The 22,728-nt window shown below is 41.6% G+C and overlaps 1 protein-coding gene across 1 annotated transcript; it reads right to left on the bottom strand.

Annotated features, from left to right (window-relative positions):
* Positions 1–1,781: 1,781 nt before the first annotated feature.
* Positions 1,782–22,233, bottom strand: pkp2 (plakophilin 2). The gene is made up of 13 exons (XM_036518028.1): positions 21,881–22,233; positions 20,160–20,242; positions 16,243–16,889; positions 15,219–15,357; positions 13,896–14,103; positions 13,498–13,675; positions 8,888–9,005; positions 7,787–7,948; positions 7,112–7,288; positions 5,793–5,946; positions 4,152–4,338; positions 3,466–3,553; positions 1,782–3,064 (listed from the first exon to the last, which is right to left on the bottom strand). Exons 1-13 carry the CDS (start codon positions 22,080–22,082, stop codon positions 2,996–2,998), a joined length of 2,412 nt encoding a protein of 803 aa, XP_036373921.1. The 5' UTR covers positions 22,083–22,233; the 3' UTR covers positions 1,782–2,995.
* Between the last annotated feature and the right edge of the window lie 495 nt (positions 22,234–22,728).

Genomic DNA, 22,728 nt, shown 5'->3' with positions numbered 1-22,728 from the left:
TTCAGATCTATCCAGAATCTGAAATGCTGGACCTCAGTCATCTCAGTCATCTGGATGTCAGTCTCTTTCCATCCATCACTGAACACAAAAAGCAGACAGGTGACATGTGTAGACGTTCTCCATGCATACCCTGACAATCGTTCACATGGAGCAATGGGAGTTCTGGCGTTCTGCGTTTCACAATGGAGTTTATGAAAACGCAGCTCCTTCTCAGGTTGGATTTGGCACCTGATACAAGCTCCAAATACAAAGTGGTTGCCTTGTGCAGCAGCCCAGGGTCTGTCCTCCGGGAGACAAACAAAAACAAAAACATCCATGGTGCACCATCCCTATGAAGCTTCGTTCCTATTGGCACCTGACCTTGTGTAGGTGGTTCTTCCAGGCCAGTGTGCTCTAGGGCAGGTACAACTACGGAGCCCTGCCTTTCAGTGGTCTTTTATCCACCTCCGCATGCCTCCCTGGAAGCTGCAAGACTGCATAAATTAAACTACGAGCCCTGGGGTGTTTACGTGACTCATACCAGAGGTATTTGAGTTTCAGATCACACTTTTGTTTCTCACAGAGACCGGGTTTGTGGCCATCCCCTGCTTAATACGGTGTTTGACCCTCTGGATTTTAAATGCCCCTACATTGTTAGGCTTACATTATTAGGGGAAAGCCACCTCCTGCTTCTTCATTTATTACTAACAGCTATGTTTTTCCTGACTCATTCACATTTTGTTGATTCAGCTATCGAGCTGAAATCAGCTGAAATTCAGTGGAACTGTGTAAGTTAACACCCTAACTATGCCTTCATTTCTTTTAAAGACAGCACACACTTGATAGTGTTCAAAACTACTCAAACTTTGTGTACTACAGTCTACAGGTCTATGCAGGACACTCAGCACATAAAGTGATAAAATGATCTGCATGTGTATGTGTGTGCACACATCCTCTGTTTAAAGTCAATTTCTCCATAACCAAGGGACCACCACGCACATACACCCGTTTACATTTAATTCCTCCAACATCAAAAGGACACACACACCATTTTCAGATTAACCTTTGAACATACTCCATAACATACCTTTATTGACTCACCATTTGTTTGCCTTTCTCCAGGGCAAATTACATACTTAACATTTCCGCATCTGCAAAATTACCGCAGAGACTCATTACCCCGCTCAGTGCTACACCTGTAATGCTCCACCCAAAACTGAAAGCTCCAACCCTGAGGTTGCAAGTATGGTTCCTTAAATTTTGTGTCACACAACTGTCCTGTCCCAATGTTGGTCATTGTTAACTTTAGGGAGTCCAGTTTTGGTTGTTAACTTGACACAGAGAGTGCAGCTTTGGTATGCACATACAATGGGCATTATACTTAAAATGTACAGGTAATTTAGCAACTGAACTATGAAAATTTTCCTGGGTCAAAACAGAGCTGACTTCTGTAACTGAAAATATTATCCCTGTTTTGAAGGTGTCTGTTTTTATTTAAGAACAAAATGACCAAAACACAAACATTGTACAAAGCTGTACATACTCTCATATTTTATTAAAGCCACAAACAGACGACCAAAACTTATGTTCATCAAATGTCAGTTTTTAAATTCAAATTTACACACGCCACACTGCAGTGGCTATTCTTAAACACATTCCAGTGCTGTACAAAGCAAAATTAAACTATGTCCATCAGTATTATTTGAAATAGCTATAGCTAGTCACCAATTTCTGATTTCTGTGCAAGAGGGAAATGTGCCATTTACTTCATGATATATTTTAAAGTAAAATTAATAGTGCTGATGAACATGTAACCCTCTAATTAACACCTTTCAGAAGACGATGGTTCAATGTCAGTAACATGAAGTTCAATTACAAAGATCACAGACGACCCATTCATTATCGAACTTTGCTGAGTTTTGCAGTAATTCTTACCATCAGCAAAAGAAATGATTAGGATTCAGTTTAATTAAGTGAGCTTTTGTCTTGAGTTGGAACTGATATATGGTGAGGTCAAATACAAAAATAGAAAAAATAGAAAACGGTATCCTGTGAAGCGCCACTTTGTAATCATCAACTGTGCATGTCTTGCATGAAAGATATATGTGATACAAAATAGCACTTAACGGGATACAAGGTAAACAGTAGGTTATCAACATAGATTATCACAGTATCTTACAAAATGGCACACAACATTCATACAGTCAGTGGCATGTCTGGATGGGAACAGTGCTAGATGGTCATGGGTAAGAGCCTTTCTCAGACAGTACCACTGATACCAAGGAAGGCTGCAGAAGCCTGAAGTCTAAATGTTTTGTAAATTTTCACAGGCAAAGCAAGCTAGCTAGCTAGTCTGTAGTATAATGGCCTTGACAGTTAGGTCAAACCATTTCTGGCAGTCAAAAAATGAAACAAGTTAGCCAGCTAGCAAACAATCATTTAAACGCAGGCTGACAAAGTTAATGGGAAAGCTCAGGTTTAAAATCAATCCACCACCTCCTCCAAGGAGAACCTCAGGATAACAAGCAAAACAGATCAGGCAGTGACATCAGGATGCAGTGATGATGTCAGTGTTCACTTCAAGGTGCATTCAGGACGAGCTGCACATGCTCCCTAGGCCGTTAGCCCCTTTCAACTGTTTACTGTCAACTTTGCAGGCTGCAGAGAGCAGGGAATACACTTTCCGTCTGAAACGCAACCTCTGCATTACATGGGGGGGGGCTGCATTCTTGCTGAGCACAGTCTACGTGAGCACCATGCTGGAGGGGCATGAGTACAGCCAGACTCTACTGTTAGGCCGAACCTGAGAGCCTCAGAAAAGTACATGTGCAATTTAAGAAAATTCTTTGATGATCGGAATAGCGTGGACCGAGTGGTTGCTGTGGTTTGATTGTCCCGAGTCAGATTTTTTTTTTTTGCAGGGGTGAGGTGGAGCAAACGTGAGAGAGTACAGACGCAGTGTTGTACTAGCCCAGGGTGGAACACCATATACGCGCACAAGAGGCCTCTTGCGCTCTCAGTTTTGGGCTGAACTGACTGCTCTGACCGTCCTTTGATTGATAAACGCTGCTTTTTTGTATCCCGCCTGGGGGGGGGGGGGGGGGTGAGAGAATATCACACATTAAAGACAAATACACAATATTTCGAAAATCAATAATACAATATTCAGTAAGTTTATACAGCTGAAAAAATATAAAAGACCAAACAAGAATCCACTGCTTTGATGAGTACAGCAGACAGAATAAGATGTGATGCACTAAGGAATACATTCATATTGCAATATTATGATCATTCTGTCACATCATGTCATGTGGAGCAGCCCTTGCATAATGTCAACTGACAAAAACCCCCAGATTTCCTCAATATTTCTTAAAGTAATGCAGGGTAAGGCACCATGTGTACAGGCGCGAATGCAAGGTCTCACTCAGGTGTGAAACCCTCTGATGTCAGCATTGCCTCTACCCTCTATACTTCTGAGTACCTCACCTTCCTGTAGGCCCCATGCAGATCTCTATGTCTCCACATGGCATGGAGCAACATGGATGCCACCTGGCTCTCCCTGGAAGGAATGGACCTGACACAAAGGCAGAGACACCGTTAACGTTAAATCTATCCTATATCACAGAACGCTATCACGAATGAAGGATGAGGTGAGACATTAGCTTTATTTTCATGGTTCTTCATATTTTCTTAGTCAGCACCCTGATGTATTGCGACTAGCATAATTACCTTTTATCCACTTACACAGTTGGATATCTCCATCTGAAATCTGGGAAAAGTACCTTCCTGAAGGGTACAAGGGCAGATATTACATCTACTAGCTTCCTCTATTTCAGGCCTGGCTAACTCCTGTCCATCCTCTGACTTTGTTGCCCATTGTTGGCATTGCCCCACGTTGTTACGGCAACCGCATTTTTAAAGGTAGTGGTAATGTGGCATCTGTCCAGATTGGCCAGTACAAAGGCTTCCTCACACCACAGCACTTTTTCCAGCCCACCTCCTGCTTTGGCTGTTGTCTGGGCCAGCTTTTCTGCACTGAACATGTGACTGTTCCACTAGCCCTAACTCTTTCTAACTTTCAAAACTGGACCCCAAATCTCAACAGTCATACTGTTGGCCCATGTGGAATGAGCTACGAGGCACTTGCTCTGGTGGCCGTTCACGTGTCTTACCCATAGTCCTTTGCGCTGATGTTGACGATCTTTCCAAGCCCACCGTGGTTGACGATGGCGAGGGCGTTCTGTGCTTCATTCTGACTGATGTTGAGTAGGATGTGGAAGAGGGATATTTTGACTTCGGTGGGCACGTCTGTGTTAGACCCTGACAGCATGGAGATCAGCTCAGGTAATACCTGTTTGACTGTTAAACAGAAGAGAGCACAGCGTTTCCTTTATTTCCTGAACTTCCTCAACCTCGACCGGTTGTGCTTCTAAACAAACCAAGGGTGGATTCAACTTGGCCACCAGAATTCCTGTGAATTCCTCAATGCCTGCTGATTTCACAATAAAATTTTAGAACTTGAGTCTCTTTTAATTGTGCTGAGGGCTCATTTGGTCTAGCAGGTAGCCTGGGATTAGCCTGCATTTTTGTATAGCTATGATGCTCAGTAAATTTTTGACATATAGACAATCAAAGCAAACCTTACATGACTGAAAATGTATTTTGGATGATGACTTCAATCGAGGTACACATGCCGTGAGTAATTAAATATAGAAACAAAAATGTCTTTCGTACCCCATTACCTCTTTTTGTTCCCCACATTACTTTCTCAGTTGGAAATCTCAGTTTAGCACAAGTCCTTAATCCCTGCCTGAATATGGAGACTCGAGTTGGTTCATGGATGCACTAAGAGCGTCTTGGATTTGATCCCTAGATAAAGTTTCTGTCAAGTTTAATATATATTTATATTTATTTGAAGTGTTGTGTTGTGAAGTATGTGTGTGTTTCAAGTGGCACCAGGATGAAGAGACTCACTAGAGCTCAAATATGAAGGAGTGTGAAGTGCACTTAATGGGAATATCTATTACACATTTATATTACAGTTCCAGCATATTGATCAATATGTTACCCTATGTGAGCAGGAGATACTGCTGTTGTACTCGTGAACAAGGAGCACACTTGCAATACCTAACTGTATTCATTAAACAACTGAATTTGTGCTATAAATCCCCCCAGACAAGGCATACTGATACCATACCCCTGAGCGGTGTGGGTCTATAAATTAGTAACATGTTGACCAGTTAATGTAATATTTAGGTGAAACACACTGCTATGTAACCTACAGTACACTGCATCTGAAATGCTCCAGTATTGAAAAAGATGTCTACATGGCTAATAAGTGAAACTTCGGTATTGTAAGTCACTTAACGTTAGAGACACTTCGTTCCCTTAATCAAAGGACATTTTTTTAAAATGTCTTGAGAACACTGCTGTCGCATCATGGAACAAGGTAACTAGTTTATGTGACTGTGTAATAAATAAATAAATAAGGAATATAAATGAGTATGACATGATATTCTCTCTCTCTCTCTCTCCATATATATATATATAATATATATATATATATACATATATATATATATATATATATATATACACACATGACATGATATTCTCTCTCTCTCTCTCTCTCTCCATATATATATATATATATATATATATATATATACACACACACACACACACACACACACACACACACACATAGTATAGTATATAATGTATAGTAGAGTATTTAATGAGAATGTATATGGGGAGCGTTGAAAGTATGTGTGCAAGAGAAAAATGAAAAAAGTAAAGCATGTGTGGCTGACCGATGTCGGCATGCAGCTCCTGATAGCGAGAGATGTTCCTCAGTAGGGACACAGCTGCTCTCTTCACGTCCGGTTCGCCATCGTCAAGCATCTTCTTCACCTTCTGGAGCCCTCCCTCCCGCTGCACAATGGTGTGAGCCATCGCCCGCGACACCTGTCCGAAAGACCCCTCCCCCTCTTTACTGCTCAGACCGGCACAAGGGAACGTTACAAAAACTAACAAATCCACACACACCCAACACAGGCACATACTCACAAAGACTCACACAGAAGCACCAAGCCTGGACAGTCATGTGACCTACATGTTTCAGTGACATCAAGGAGATCTTCCCTCCCCCGACCTGACAGTCCAGCACTGTTGGTGCAGAGGTTTGGCTCAAAGGCTAATGGAACCAAACCCGATTCAAGAAAGACTGCAGGTTCAAGTTCTGGGTCAGACACTGCTATTGTAACCTCAAGACAATTGAGCTGTACAAATGGATAATATGTATGCTATGTATATTCCCCTCAATAAGGGTGTCACTTAGGAAATTCATTTTTTAATGAATGTTTTCAAAGGATATACTATCTATGTTTTTGCACCAACCGCAGCTGCAGTGTGTATAAATATTTCTTTGCAGGATGTAGAGAAGCTAGCCAACACTTCTCACATAAAATGATCAGAAAAGAGCCAAGGTTCCCAAAAACAATAATTTTAATTTTAAAACCCTACAAACAAAGACAAAGAAACCAGCCTACACAAACTGACAGCAGGAACAAAATGAGCTCCCCCTTGCTCTCCAGCCACACCTGTGTTTAATAAGCCTTCAATTAGGTGTGGCTTGTTAACCAATAGCTGGTTCCCAGATAAATTACATATATGAACAATTAACAGATTTGATGAAGTTGATGACATAAGATCTCCTACTTGTCAATTTGAATTTGATTGAAGAAAAAGGGCCCTTGAACATTTAACAAATGATTAATACAATTAACATTTACTTTCTAGGGGGAGGTGAAGCCTCCCCTTCACACAGGACCTGACTAAAAGGACAATTTGATTTGACTGAAATTGATCACAAAGAACTATATGAGGTGTATGTTCCATGAAAGGCATGTTGGATTAATTTGATTCAGTATTGCCGTTAAAAGTGCTTTGATTGAGATTGAGATGATTCTTTGGTCTCGTCTCAATTGAATTTATAGGTTTACTAGGGTGACCATATGTCCTCTTTTTCCCAGACATGTCCTCTTTTTGGGACCGAAAAAAATGTGTCCCAAAAAGAGGACATGTCCGGGAAAAAGAGGACATATGGTCACCCTAGGTTTACGGTGCTTACCGCTCCATTTCCAGCTGTGATGTTCTGCAAGGCGCCCAGGGCCGCCTCCTGGCTGTACTTGCGGGAACTGCAGGCCATCAGGGACAGGTACATCCGTACTGTGATGGGACTCCACAGCCACTCCATACCATGAGGGTTACTCTTCTCCTCCAGCAAAGGCCTCTCTGTCTCTGACTGCTGGAATCCCACAGGTAAAAATAAATAAATAAATAAAACACACATCGTCATAATCAATCCCACAATGAGGCTTGATATGGCGAAAGGTCAAGGAGGAATATGCTGCTGAGAGCCAATCAGGAGCCAGAGAATGTGACCAAAATTCAAAACGCAACACACACAACCCCTGTTCATGCTGTGGTCCCGGTGAACACAGGCAAAAGGAAACTGTCTTGGTTTGCTGTTCAGTCAATAGTAAGTAGGACAAAGACACGTGGAGAGGGTATCCTCTCCCAACTGAGAGGACAAGAAACACATTTTTCTTCACTTACATTTTCAAGGGAAAAACATAGACCAAAGAAATAGAAATATGTTAAAACCACCAGTATTCTTTAACATAGACAAATACTGCCAGATACTTTTTGCATCGGTAAAAGCCCACTCTCTTTTACCACAGTAACTGCTCTTATTTGTTGTGGTGGTGGTGATGCAGTCTAGCTCATTGGATTGAGGACCTACCTGCAGGGCTTTGGTGCTTCGTACCCCAAAGCAGCCGGGTGTCTTGGTCTTTGTGACCAGGTTTTGTTGCGATTCGCTCATCTCAGCAAAGTACTTCTGTGGTACCTCTGTCTCCATTTGGTATGACAGGTTGTGCAGGATGCAAACACAGTTCTCTGTGGACTGGAGCAGAGAGGAAGGAGAGAGGAGGTGTTCAGGTAACAGATTTAGGTAACAAGTTTAGGCAAGGTTAACAGTGTAACTCTTAACTAATCCGTAACTCTGTTACTGCGAGGTGAAGAAATCTCTCACAGTCCATGGTGTACATAAATCTGACCACTCATACTGATCCCTGTCCATGTGGTTAGGGCAAGATAAGATCATTCTGGATTGGTGTTGGCAGCCAGTCCGTGTTTCAACATATAATCGCCCATGAATGCATGACTGAGGATGACAATTCACTGACAGATCCCATTTCATCCCCAAAGAACAATAGGGTGTGAAAAAGGAGGGAATTTAACTGAACTCTGATGGTACTAATGTTTTTACTGATTCAAAATATGTCTAATTCCACTGAAGCAAGAGAAGTCGATACTGGAATGTTTTTGGCTTTTAATTTAATCTGTCAAGGCATGCAAAATGTAGTACTGTTTGGTGAATGAAAAAGGGAGAATCTTAATATAAATATTCAATTACTAAAAAAAACACTTTAAAACACTTATCAGTAAATGAAGAAATTCAAAAAGGATTATTCTAGAGAGCAAGGACGTTCAAGTCAAATTGTACAGAAATAATTAATTGCCCAAATTATGTTTTAAACTAGGTTGTTTTCCATTACATTTATTGTATTGAGCCACTAATGTTATAAAAAAATACTATTAAAAACTTTTAAATTATTATTTTTTGGCCTGAATGCAGAACAAAGCATCATGGTGGATGAACACTCCTCCTTAGTTTGTTGAAGTCTGTTCCAGGCTATACACCACTGCAACTAAAATATAAAAAAAGTGGTAAATCCAGTTGCAAACATCATAGGTCTGCCTGAGGCTGTCTACTCTCAGATTCCTCACGCATTTTTGGTAAGGTGACAGAAGCTAAGACCTTGAGATGGCTTTCGTTTACCTTGTCGTCGGGATTTCGGTCAGCGATGGTTCCACGGACGTAATGCACAAGCGAGTCGATGAGCGAGTCACACTCGCGCATGGTTTTCCGTCCCTCTGGCCCTGCCGAACTCATGTTGCTGGAAACAAGACAAGAAGACTCATCCATCTGCTCACAGGACAGTACAAACCTGATACTATTTGGCAGACTGCTCTCTGTGTTTTCGACTGTCAGAATGTGGCTGGTTCTGCCTGGTGTTTTTCTAGCTGATGTATTTGCCCATTTTTACTTTTTTGATCAGCAGCAGGGTCAAAATGAATCCTCAGCTCCATGTAACTGTGCAGGAATATACTGCTGTGTTGGACTTCGGCCCTCTGGCTCTGTTCATAGAGTATAACTTAAGATATTCTATCAGTCTTTCAAAACAGATATCAATACCTGTGGATACTGACTGATCCTTTTCCAGGTTACTCATAAAAAGAACTTGAACCTGTCACCTTCAGGTTATAAGCAAAGCTATTACTGCCAATGTATGAAAGTGTCAGTTGCAACATTTTATAGTATTATAGTGGGTATGCAAACAACCCACCCACCACCTCAATTACATATTGTGGTCACATATTAACACACCCATTTTACTAACAATTCACCATTTCATATATCCACAGATATCATTGTTATGGATACTGAGTGATCCTCTGCCAGATTACTCATAAAAATGTAAAAAAAAAAAAAAAAAGAGATTGGTACTAAATAGGCCATTCATTCAGTGGAAGTGTTTTGCTTTTCACAGTCAGGTCTTCTAATTTTAAGTGTGAACTTCCCATGGCAGACGGTGTGGTCTACTGCATAGGCTGCCAGATTTGTTTTAAAAAGGTTGAAGAATTAAACCCCGGATTTTTAAATGGGACCAGCTGCAATTACAAAGGGCTATAGAAAAACTGGCATTTTAACTGCATAGCAGTTTCAGTTTTCCTACAGAAAGCAGAAACATGCACAAACAAATTGCTGTTTTTTTTGAATGAGGCACTGTCATGGTTGATATTGTTGCCAAATTAAGCCAAAATATTGCTGGCATATTATGTTCATTGGCGGTCACCCTGAGTAAGACTTATATAGGTATACAACTATGAAATAAATACGTGAGCGCTAAAACACTGGTGTTGCCAACATTATTAATGGTAAGGTGTTTTGCATGTCAGGCCCTGGGAAAGAAGACCAGTTAATTATTTAGATTACAAGCTTCTCAGTTGGACAGGTTGCTTAGCAACCATATCTCATGACAATGCTGTCTTTGTTTGAAGCCGGGAGTCCAGGCATCGTGCCAAGTTTCCACTCAGGAAGAACTCTCTGAAGAAAAAAAAAGTCACTCTGTCTCCATGGAGACCATCCAATTGTCACTGGGTCACATGATCATTCCTGTGTCAAAGCTTTGGGCCCTTTCTACCCTTCTCAGCTGATCCAGAATCAGCTCACACAGCGCTCACTGTTACCACAATCATTATGTAAAAAACCGGCCACACTGATCCTGGGTCAGTAGTATAGTGGATGAATACTTCTACCACCCACAACAAAAATGAGGAAGCTTCATTATAAAGGCCCTTACGAAGCTCAGGATAGCAACAAGAAACATTTAGGGACAGGTTGAATCTTGGGCTTAAACTACAGGCATTCAATGTGCCAAAATGCTACTGAATTGTGTACAGTGTCTGTTACATATTTGCCTTAAACTAATATATGAATATAGGTATGCAATGTAAGAGAAGGGTATACTGTATATCCATCAACACAGTTACATAGTATTTCAATGCAGGACAACATCCTTACTGTGGCTTTTGGGAATTTCTATAAACTGTGGAATCTGGTGTTTAAGAAAACCAGCAACCTAATGTTTCCTTTGTAAGAACAATGTATGCTAAAACTACTAATATTGTTATTATTAATTATTATTATTAGTAGTAGTAGCAGTATTCCTACCTACTTGTTTGCAAGATCCCCTTATGGACAGCTACCTAAATGTTAACATGGAGTCATCTCAACCAAATAAAAGATGATCATAACTAAGACCTCAGACACAAGCCAAATCCAAATGAGAAAACAGGACCATAATTTTGTCAGGGTGACGTCATGAATCTGATTCTGAAGTGTGATGATTACAGGCCTGGAAGAGAGCCAGCCACTGGGGACAGGGAAATGTAGCGTGGCCGTGTGAGAAATGGCTCCGTATTGTGACATTTTTGGCGAGGGATAGGTTGGGGGCACGAGAACTTTCACCAGCACAGTTGTCTTTCTCCAACATTGACTCAGTCACTAAGCCACACCCCCCCTCACACATACTACCTATGAACATCCTACATTGTGCTTCTGGAGTTCTGGTGTGAAGTTCTGTTGACACATCAGTCATGGTGGAGAGAACAGGAACTGTGTTTTGGCGGTGTATTATCATTAGTTAAATAATGGCTTCCGGTAGCAGCCCGCATCCAGTTTAAGACACTGGTGCTGGATTACCAGGCCACAAGAGGCTCTGCCTCGTCCTACCTTCAGTCTCTAATCACTCCATACACTCCAACCAGATCTCTCCGCTCAACCTCCTCTGGGCAGCTGGTGGTCCCCTCATTTCGGGAACCTGGCAGCCATTCCACTCGGCCACGTCTTTTTTTGCCCTCGTTCCACAATGGTGGAATGACCTTCCTCACCCAATCAGAACTGCGGAATCACTCGCCATCTTCCACAGGAGCCTGAAAACCCACCATTTCAGAATCCACCTGTCCCCTATTGTGTAACCTTTCTGTTAGGTTTCTATAAAAAAAAAAACTCTTCTGTACTAACCCTGTTTCTATGTTGCAGGTTTTATTGTTTGTTTTATTGTTGCAGGATATACAGGAGCATGGTACTGTAAATAATTAATTTGCATTCCTACTGCGATCTTTCGCCTATGAGGAAGTCAGCTAAACCTGACTGATGCACTAATTGTAAGTCGCTTTGGTTTAAAAGCATCTGCAAAATGCCAAATTGTAAATTGTAAATTGTAATGGCTCATTAAACTGTGGCTACTGCTTGCTCTCTATCCTCATTATCATTTATTTGCATATTAACATACCCATTTTACAACCACTTCACCATTTCATACATCCACAGATATCATTGATATGGATACCGAGTGACCCTCTGCCAGGTTACTCATAAAAATGTAAAAGAAAAGAGTTTGTTACTAAATAGGCCATTCATTCAGTGGATGTGTTTTGCTTTTCACAGTCAGGTCTTCTAATTTTAAGTGTGAACTTCCCATGGCAGACGGTGTGGTCTACTGCATAGGCTGCCAGATTTGTTTTCAAAAGGTTGAAGAATTAAACCCTGGACTTTTTTTCCTTTGATAAAAAAAAAAAAAACTTGACCTGCATTGTTTGCCATGTGTGAATAGTAAATACACAGAATATAATATATAAAATGTAAGCCACATTGCTCAATGTGTGTCTACAGAGCATACAAGAAAGAAACAACCACTTAACTGAATTACTTGGACTTTGGAGGTATTGAATATCTTTGCATTGAACTGAAGCCAAGGCCAGTTTTGTTTTGAAAACGAAATTGTAACTGTATGCTGTGATTCACAATTGTATCACAACTGTATTACACTTTCAGGTGGATATTGACAGAATCAAATCAAGTCAAGTCCTTTGTCCAAGCGTGCAGTGAAAATGCTCCAGGCAGGAAAATAATTTTCATATATAAGCAAAGCTCCAACCTACGTACAATGAGTGGGATGGATTGGCTTGCAAGCAAGTTACTGATCACCACCTATTCTTCTACTCATTCTACCACAGCTACTCATAATAACCGGTGACATTGATTCAAATGTACACATTTTGAAAACTGAGTTCTTTTATAATTAAATGGCATCCAAGATGCCTGGAATAGTATTCAGAGATTGATAATGAGTGATCATCACACATTTTTCAAACTGGTTGTTAGCATTTTAAATCACTCGCCAAGCTTTCAGTAATGAGTAGTGATGTATCAGGCGAGAGATCTCTCTCTAATTCTTCAGCAGGATTACTCTCACTTTCGCTGAATATTTGGACACCAAGTTCAGAAATGGAAATAAGAAAAAACCTCAATAATTTCTTTTTCACACAGTATTCTTGTACTGTTGTTGTGGTTCTGTGCAGTTGCTACCAGCCTATGACTGGTTAATCATCTCACATATTTTAACATGCCAGTTAATTACTTCTGCAAGTTGAAGGGTTGCCCTGTATTTAAATTTCCCTTGGGAATAAACCAAATATCCTATTAGTTATTTTTGTGACACCCTGATGGTGCAAAATGTCCAGCACTGGCACAAGCCTACCGTGAGGGAAATAATTAAGAGGTACAGACAGTTCCAAACCTAGACAGAAAAGTCTACAGGTGCCAACATTTCCTCTGAGTCAGAAACACCTGGCAGCTTGAATGAGAAAAACTAAGAGCTGAAGAAGGGAGAGATCTAGCAGATATAAGAGCTACCTTTCAATCAGATAGAGATCTGTATCAGGGAAAACCCCAAATTCACAAGCTAAGACACAAGGCAAAGATCCCGCCCCCTGAACGGTAGCCCCAGGCATGTCACGTTGCTTTCCTGCACAGTCACTTACCGCAGGCAGCCAGTGGCATTGTAGAAGATATCTGGATGGGCCAACAGGTCATCCTTGGGGTTGTCTCCCTCGCAGAGGCCAGAGCAGGGTATAAGGACAGATTTTGTTAGAACGTGTGTGGCCTCTCTGGAAAGGTAATCCTTCAGGAGGTCATGTGAGGACAGGTTCCAAAGCAGCCCTGTGAGGGGGAGGGGGCAGGAAACCACAGCCTGTTAATGGTCAGGACACCCACAGCTGGACACACCACTCAATCAGGACATCTCAGAACCAGCCAGTACATGAACAAGGCAAAAAGGACCTTTAACAAATTTTGAGCCACAACTCCCACCTTAGACAGCCCCACTCTCTGCCTGCTTACCGGTCAGCTGTCTCCTCAGATAACCCCCTCCTCCACTCACCGGTGAGTTGCTTCCTGGTCTCTATGTCCCGGGAGCTCTTCAGGAGTTGCAGCGCCGCTGCGATTCCCTCATTGTCCTTTACCTCCATCTTGTTTTCATTGCTCTCGAAGACGACGTTTCTCAGGACACCAGCGGCGGCTGCCTGCAGTTGCTCGCTGTCACTCTGGAACAGGCTGATGAGCTTCGGTATGCCATGTAGGTAGTACATCTGGGGGCACAGGTGAGAGACAGGTGAGGTGATGACACCGCACTCTACACAGGCAGGGATTGTCTGCTTTCCTCATGTCAAGAATAGCTTTCATATAATCAGAAAAATATTATGGTTCCTGTTTTGAGGTTTTCATTTTCAAATGGAAATATTCAGAAAATGTTGAAGTGTATTTGTAACAACAAAATAAAATTACATACATACTGAAACATCAAAAATGAAAGTTTTTGTTATAGATAATGAATTGCTATAAAGTATTACTAAATAATTAAACAATAAATTGATTAAATTAACTCCTATAGATAGCTTTAATAAAATGATCTAAATAACCATAGATAATTAATAATAAATCTAAAATAATTAGGATTTCACACTGCATTAAAAGGTCACTTATGGTAGCTCTCTAAGTAGTCTTAACACAGTATATGGGTCAAATATTGTATCATAATTACAAAAAATATCCCCCATTGGGAATTTTAAGGAATACAAGAAACAATAAATCATCACAATAAATTCTTGAATTGTAGGCTGCCCCTATTGCAATACTTACATATTTGAGAAACACATTGTGTCTGAATGCCTGTTCGTCTGAACTAAGTAAGTATTCATGATTAGGTTTCTTGATTCTGTGATCAATTGATACCTTTCTTAGACTTTGTTCATTACATTTCCCAGCAAGGGATCGATTCAAAGCACATTCCCTTTCATACATAAATCAATTCTACTGTCTCAAGTAGTGTTATTTTTAGACTTACTTGTAATCACTTACCTGAGGATAAATTGTAACATTTTTGATTAATCATTCAGAACTTTTATGATTTTTTAAAATGAAGTTTTTCCACAGAGTGGAGGAATTTGGAATTTTAACCGGTATGGCAGACAAACAGGGTAAGAAAATAATGGGGTCGTATTCTCAATACAGTCCTGTAATTAAAAACAGTGGAACAATCAAATATTAGTTAATGATACACAGCAAATTCCTCTGCCAAACAGATAAGAAAGGCCAGAAATCAAACATACAATCGGAATATGGCACGGTTATTATGATCACAGAGGTATGACAGTGCTTTATTTGTATTGAGAGGGCAAAGTTCGCATGGACATGCTCTTCGTACCATCCTCTTGGCATCAGAGCTGGTAAAACACTGGTGCTGGATGTACTGGGCAGCGGCGATCTGCAAATTCACGTTCTCATGGGAAAGCATGGCAACAGCCTTCTCCAGCGTCAGCTCAGTGCCCTGTCCCTGGGACCTCCTGAGAGAAACACCGAAAAACACAGACAGGGTCTTTAATGGCTGACTTCCTGTGTGTGTGTGTGTGTGTGTGTGTGTGTGTGTGAGAGAGAGAGAGAGAAGGATAAAAAGAATAGTAGAATACATTACTTTGACGTTTATGATTCACTTGGAGTCATTAATTGAGTTTCTCAAAATATCTTAATGTATTTATTGTGCCATAAAAAAGGAACATCTTTTTGTTCCCATAATCTTTTACAGGCTATAAAAAACACAATTACACTGCTACTTGCAACTTGGAGCATGAAAAATTGTAATGACACAGCTACAAAATTCCTGTCTCCCACAACACACTGGTGATACGTCATGTTTCGGGCATTCAATGGGATCCTTAGTTACGACTTCCATACATGATGGTGCTTTGGTTTGCTTAACGTGAAGATTATGGTACTTCAAATTTCAGTTTTAACAAATGTTATACAATCTTTGGAAGTTGTGTTCATGTTTTCAGCTTCGTTCAAAGTTTGTTGGCAAGCTGCGTTTTGTGTATTTTTAACAGTGGCATCTATGTAGTTAATGTTTTGCTAGCTTGGTAGTTGATGATCCAGTGTATGGCACTAAAAGTCCTAGAGCCCCTCTGCATAATAAGGAAATGATGAGACAGACATGAAAACACTTTACCAGCATATTCCTGTGTAACACGCAACAGTTACACAAACACAAGCAACAAACAACAACCTTTACATGAGACACCAAATATATTTCAAGACTACTAAGACTCCACCATAACAGCATCATGTGATATGCAGCCCCAAACAGCTCACTGCTCTGAAAAGGAACCCAACTAATTGGGGCAACTGACCTCTTGGGTTACAGGCACACAAAAGCGGGAGAAAAACGATCTTACCCTCTAACAGAGCCTTCTCTTGCCGGTTGCTGAGCCCGGGCTCCCGCAGTCGCCGTTGCCGCCACCGCCATCCTCCTGCCGCCGTCCAGCTCCACGCTGACCAGCGAGGCGGGGTACGAGGCCGGGTACGAGGCCTGTCTCGGGCTCTGCTGCATTTTGGTCTCCCTTCGCAAGTGGCGGAACTGGGTGTAGCCCTCTGGCTGCTGTCCGAGCCCGAGCTGCTGGTAGCCAGGGAGCGACTCCCTGTGCTGGAAGGCGGGGGGCCCGCTGGGGAGGAAGACGGCGTCGTCCATGTGAGTCGGCTGCTGGGGTTGTGGGGGGAAGCCCCCTAGAAAGGCCCCACAGCTGGAGGCCTGCAGCCTCTTGCTCTGGAGCGTCTCTGAGCGGGCGTAGCGGTGAGAGAGCCCCGTGGCCCGGGTCCGCTCCACCCGGGAGGAGTGGGCGGAGGTCAGGGTACGGGCAGGTAAGGTGCAGGCCCCCTCGTAGCGGAGGGTCCCGTAGCGAGCGCGGATGTTCACTGGGCTGGGTGGGGGTGACACTTCCACCCTCATCGTGGGCCTCTTCATGCTATCTCTCGAAGTGAACCGGTCAGTGGAGTAGTCCCTGACCCAGGTATCCCCATTCATCTGGCCTGTAGAATAACGCATCTACAAAGGAGGACAAAAAAAAAAATAAGGTCAGGAGTAGAGTGCCTTAAACACTGCCTTAAAATGCACCGGGGTTGGATCATAAGAGTGTATGGCCTAAAGGGGAGTATTACTGGACATGCCATCCTTACAAGGGCCAATGACTTGGTGTGTGCTTCATCCATCCAACTAAACACTTAAACACCTTCACCGGCATTCACAGTAAAACACTTTTTTCTAAGTAGAGGTGCATGCTAATGGACAAACTACAGTGCTAGGTCCCCTTTAACCCCTTACAACTCACTTGACTGTCTATGCCATCTATTACCTATTGTGTGTTTTACCATATAATGGTGTACATTCCTTAGATTTTGAATCTGGGGGTCCTACTACACCCTTCTTCAATAGCTAAAGGACCTTAAGCTGTGTTTTAACCGAACGCAACGTGAAATTTACGAGCGACGTGAATGCATGAAAAAGTCAATGCCAGGAGGCGAATGGGAGGAGTTAATCGTGGCGAAACTGCAAGCGACGCGAAATGAGTATTCGCTTAAGTTAAAAAATGTTCAGCTCAAGCAAAAATTTCACCTGGCAAAAGCCAATCACCTTCAAGTGGGGCTAGAAGCCACTCCCCCTTTCCAGAAATGTCTTCAGCAACTTGCTAGCAGCATTGGTGTAATCAAAAATGCTTGCTGTGACGTGGCGCGAAATTCGCTTGCTCATTTTTCAGGCAAGCGATCAAACCTGCGCGAGGAAAGCGAAGTGAAATTTCACTTAGCGTTCCGTTAAAACGCAGCTTTACACCCACTAGAGTATCCGTACACAGAGATGAGTGCGCGACCATCACCACAGCACTGGCCTAACACCATCTGTTGCCTGTGTGCTATCCAGCCTTGCATTCCTGAAGATAAGTAATGCTTTCACACTGAACAGATGGACCTGGCCCAGGGGTCAGGATTGAGAAGCCCTGTCTGACATATTCTTGATCCCTAGCTAAGCGACTTCTGGGCCTGGCCAAGAAGTCTTGGGATACTTTTTGTCTGTGAGCTTGTAAAGGTTTAAAACATGTCCTGTCTTGCCAGCTCCCCCTCTGTTGCTCCTGATGGAGGTGATGCCAAGGCAAATTCCTCAACAGTCACTGCACATGGTGTCACTGTGCATTACTTTCACAATTAATTCAAATTTTCTCTTGTAACTACAGCTTGGCTCCCAGTGCCTGAACACCCCATACCCAGAGTGGTAGCTGTCAAGAGTTATATTGTTCTCATAAATCATTGTTTGGTGTATTGTTTGTATATGCTGGTATGGCATATGGCAATGTTGTTGTTATGGACAATTGTTAGGCACTAGGTGTATGGTATGCTGTAACTCACTTTTAAGCACTATGTGTATGTTAAAAACAGTGACATGTTTATATCTTAGTGCAGTTTTTCATCTTGACACATTAATACTAATATGGTACTTGCAATTCTTTATGTCCTCACTCACCTTGCTACTGTGGTATGTAGTAAATGCTTCTTGCCATGACAGTCTCACAGGTCACTCTGGATAAGAGTGCCGGTCAAGTAATAACTTACAGCCTTTTGTCCTAAATTAGGCTTTAAACTGCCAGGGTTGTTTTAACCTTTTTTCCTCTCCAGGAGATAATGGTAATTAATTCAAATTTTCTCTTGTAACTACAGCTTGGCTCCCAGTGCCTGAACACCCCATACCCAGAGTGGTAGCTGTCAAGAGTTATATTGTTCTCATAAATCATTGTTTGGTGTATTGTTTGTATATGCTGGTATGGCATATGGCAATGTTGTTGTTATGGACAATTGTTAGGCACTAGGTGTATGGTATGCTGTAACTCACTTTTAAGCACTATGTGTATGTTAAAAACAGTGACATGTTTATATCTTAGTGCAGTTTTTCATCTTGACACATTAATACTAATATGGTACTTGCAATTCTTTATGTCCTCACTCACCTTGCTACTGTGGTATGTAGTAAATGCTTCTTGCCATGACAGTCTCACAGGTCACTCTGGATAAGAGTGCCGGTCAAGTAATAACTTACAGCCTTTTGTCCTAAATTAGGCTTTAAACTGCCAGGGTTGTTTTAACCTTTTTTCCTCTCCAGGAGATAATGGTAAAACTGATGCATCTACAAAACTTTTACAGCCCAAATGATATTTTACCTGCATGCCAACGCCATTAAAATGAGACACACATCACCTGAGATTCTAAACACCACTGCAGATCACAAAAAAAAAAAAGATATTTTTGGATATTGAAATTCTGGATGCAAAACAAACACAAACAAATGTAAATTACTGTGATCGGGCAGATTGTGCCACTTTATCTTTTCAGGCACTACATGTAATTGGTTACAACCTGTCTGTATGTGTCACAGAAGGCATTAAGACCAGTTAAGGCTCAAGTTTTTTTTTGAAGAGAACAGATCCGTGACTGTAGTCTGCTGTTTCTACTGCTTCACTGAATCACCTGTTTACAGTCTCTATTTCAGTCACGCACACACACGCGCACACACACGCGCACACACACACACGTGCGCACACACGCGCGCGTGCACACACACACACACACACGCGCGCACACACGCGCACACACACACACGCGCGCGCGCGCGCACACACACACACACACACACACACACACACACACATATGCACACACAAGCGAAGACGCACACGCCCACACTAGTTTGCAAATCCTTCTCCTGTATTTTCTAAAGTTGACTGTCATAGAATTTCTATTAACTGGTCTCCGCTTACTTGATCTTTACCCAGTTGATGGTTGATTGGAGGCGGGGGGAGGGGATATCGAATTATTATAGTGTATTATTAGGTCTGGATCTGTCACCAGTGAAACACAGCTATGTGGTTATTACAACCCCCCTTGAAAAATAACACAGACTGAGCAATCCAAGCTGACAGCAGTGTGGTATAGTGACTAAGGAACTGGGATTTGAACTATGTTACAGGTCCAAATCTCAGGTGAGGCATTGACATTTCCCCTGTGGTTGTGGTACTTAACCTCAATTGCAACAGTAAATACCCAGCTGTAAATGGAAATGTAAGATGTGTAAGTTACCCTGAATGAGGGCGCATAGAACATAAATAAGTAACACAATATGGACTAGTGTTTACAGCACCTAACTCTGGCAGAGGCGGCTGCGGGTTTGAATCCAGGTTGTGTAAGATGTGTACATGGCAGCAACTGCCCCCCCCCCCCCCCCCCCCCAACTCCCAACCCCCCAGATGAAATGTACTGTGTCTGGGACCCTTACCTTCATGTTATATAGGTGTCCACTCAGAGAGCTTTGTGCAGATGTGCCATCTGCTGACTGATTCCTGGACAGGTGGAGACTTCCTGAAATGACACACCACTGTCTTAAACATCCACCCCCTGCAACATCACTGCTCAGGTCAGTGACTGGACTGCAGAAGGATTTGGTTTGTAAAGTGATGTTAATGTAATAGGGTACACATAATATGTTAGGATTGTAACTGCATACAACTGACTTTCAGTTAAACTCACTAAACATGAACTATGTTTCTTGGGACCATTTAAAAATTAATTTTTGTGTTGTTTTTCACGAAACAAACAACATTATGTAGAATAAGTACAACCTAACACAGCATAACATAAAAGAACATTTTGAAACAAGTACTCTAAAATTTTAAATAATGTATGGGTGAATCATTTTGTTAAAAGGTTCTCTGCAGCAAAAAAAAAAAAAAAAAAAACGAATCTAGGACCAAAATGAATCACCCTTGTCAAGTTCATAAGTTCAGTAGAATAGTTGGCATTGAATTAGGACATTTTCCATTAAAATCTAAAATTCTGCTTCATGGGAAATTCAGTGGAAATCCATTTCCTGCTGTTACATGAACACGATAAACATGCAGGTTGTTTCCCAGCTAGTCCTAGCAAAGCAAACATGTTGATTGACATAAGTACCAGTTTAAAAGCTGAAATGAAAACAAAAACTACAGAATTGTATTTAATGCCACAGATAATGTATCATTTCATCTGTGCTGGTCTCTGAAGCATGATGGAATATAAATGCCAGAAGTATTTCACAACCGGAATTATTGAACGTATGAATGGAACTTGAAACTGATCAAAAACTGTTTTAAATTTCTGAATGAAACTGCAATACCTGTAAATTCAAGTTTACACACCTTGAGTTCAAGTTAAAAGGCAAGTTATTTGACTTTCAATTTCTGGGATTCATTCAGTTTAATTTTTCAAATTCATTTTTTTTAAATTCAATGTTTCGAATGAATGATACCGTAATACTGGGGCAGACACTTCCTTCCTAGTTGTGAAGACAACACTTGTTAGCACTGAAAACAATGTCACTCTTGGAACAGGTGCATTAGTAGCAAGGACTGCATACATCAATTTCCATAATGTTTCCACACTTCAGCATCATTTGGCTGAATTTAATTAGTTTGGAAGGAGGGACAAAGAACAATTGTCCGGTGTCATTATAGAAAGGTACACAATAATATACTGTACATTTATGAGCGGGTAACGTTGCAGCGCATGCTTCTCACTATTTCATCCTAATAGGCAAGCTTGTTGTTAGACTCCATGTCTTTTAATAGTTGTCCTTACGGCATTATTACAAGTATACTGCATGCGTTCCGCGCGTCATATCGGAGTATAGCCTATTATAATGGTACCAAAAACTTAACTGAATTTAACAACACTCAACACAGAAAAGAAAAACGATTCAGTGCACTGATTCCAGTTCATCCTCGTTAAATAAACTGAACACCTGTTTTGGAATTTATGTATTCAAACAACAGCATGTGTACCTAATATACATGTATACGTAAGACTTTGACACCTGGGGACGCTACGCAAACCCACTTCTAATCCGTATAAAAGTGAATGCACCAATCTCAGTCTACAGGTTTGTTTATCTGAGCAATACAACGAAAGCTCATGAGCAAATGGGTCTGATCTTCGCCTACGATGCGGTTTACCGTGCCATACCATTTGACGTTGCCTTCTTTCCCTTCCGAGCGAGGGTGAGTTGCACTTGTCGCTGGACTCTGAAACTTCTGTCATTCGTATGATTCTGGGACGTGGCTATCTGTTCCTCCTGTGGCACAGCTAAACTTGTGTCCTCTGTCTCCCCGACCAACTCTTGCGTTCGTAAAACCGACTTTATGAAATTTATATCTCCCGATGCCATGTTCCCACGTTACTCTGTAGCACCAACAAACTCCGTGCGTTTTCAGCTGACTTTCCAGCGACGTATACGTGAGAGCTTGACAAAGTTTAAAGCTTTCATGCGCTTTTAAAACGAAAGTGCCTTCCAGTTAACGCCCTCAATACACCTTACAACAAAGCGCTTCCCCGCTGAGTGGACAAAACCAACTTTGCTCCTTATCGTTGCTCGTTGCACACCGCGCTGGCTTTAAGGGTGTGGTCTAAACAGGCCAGACCTCACCTTTTGGGATCGTTTTACAATGTAGGAAGTGTATCCTCACAATTGACGCTGCGCATGTGTCCCTCAGAGAAGAGCCAGACTAAGGCATCATGTATTAGATAGTGATTAAATATAGGATTTTATGACATTTAATTACAGTGATCACAGAATTCTCACAATTCTATCTTTTCTGATGTACATAAATACACAATTTATTTTAAGTTGAATTGGAGGAATTAGTGTATATGTTTTGCACATAAGCACTTTTCCACTAATAGGCTATTAAAATTTAAACTGATATATTCAGCTGTAAAAATCCACCATAGTTACACGAACAGGCGGATGCATGTTTTGTGTGTGTGTGTGTTACCGTATTTTATGTGCTTCATCGAACTCACTGAGGCAGTTG

Source organism: Megalops cyprinoides, chromosome 23 (assembly GCF_013368585.1).
Source record: "Megalops cyprinoides isolate fMegCyp1 chromosome 23, fMegCyp1.pri, whole genome shotgun sequence".
NCBI classification, from domain to species: Eukaryota; Metazoa; Chordata; class Actinopteri; order Elopiformes; family Megalopidae; genus Megalops; species Megalops cyprinoides.
The sequence above is the reverse complement of the archived record's forward strand: the minus strand, read 5'-3'. Positions and strand labels throughout refer to the sequence as shown.

Coding starts and splice junctions, on each gene's coding strand:
- pkp2 (XM_036518028.1), bottom strand. CDS start 22,082: ATGGCATCGGGAGATATAAATTTCATAAAGTCGGTTTTACGAACGCAA. Junction 20,243..21,880: donor AAAGAAGGCAACGTCAAATG/GTATGGCACGGT, acceptor GTGTCATTTCAG/GAAGTCTCCACCTGTCCAGG. Junction 13,676..13,895: donor GACCAGGAAGCAACTCACCG/GTGAGTGGAGGA, acceptor TCCCCCTCACAG/GGCTGCTTTGGAACCTGTCC.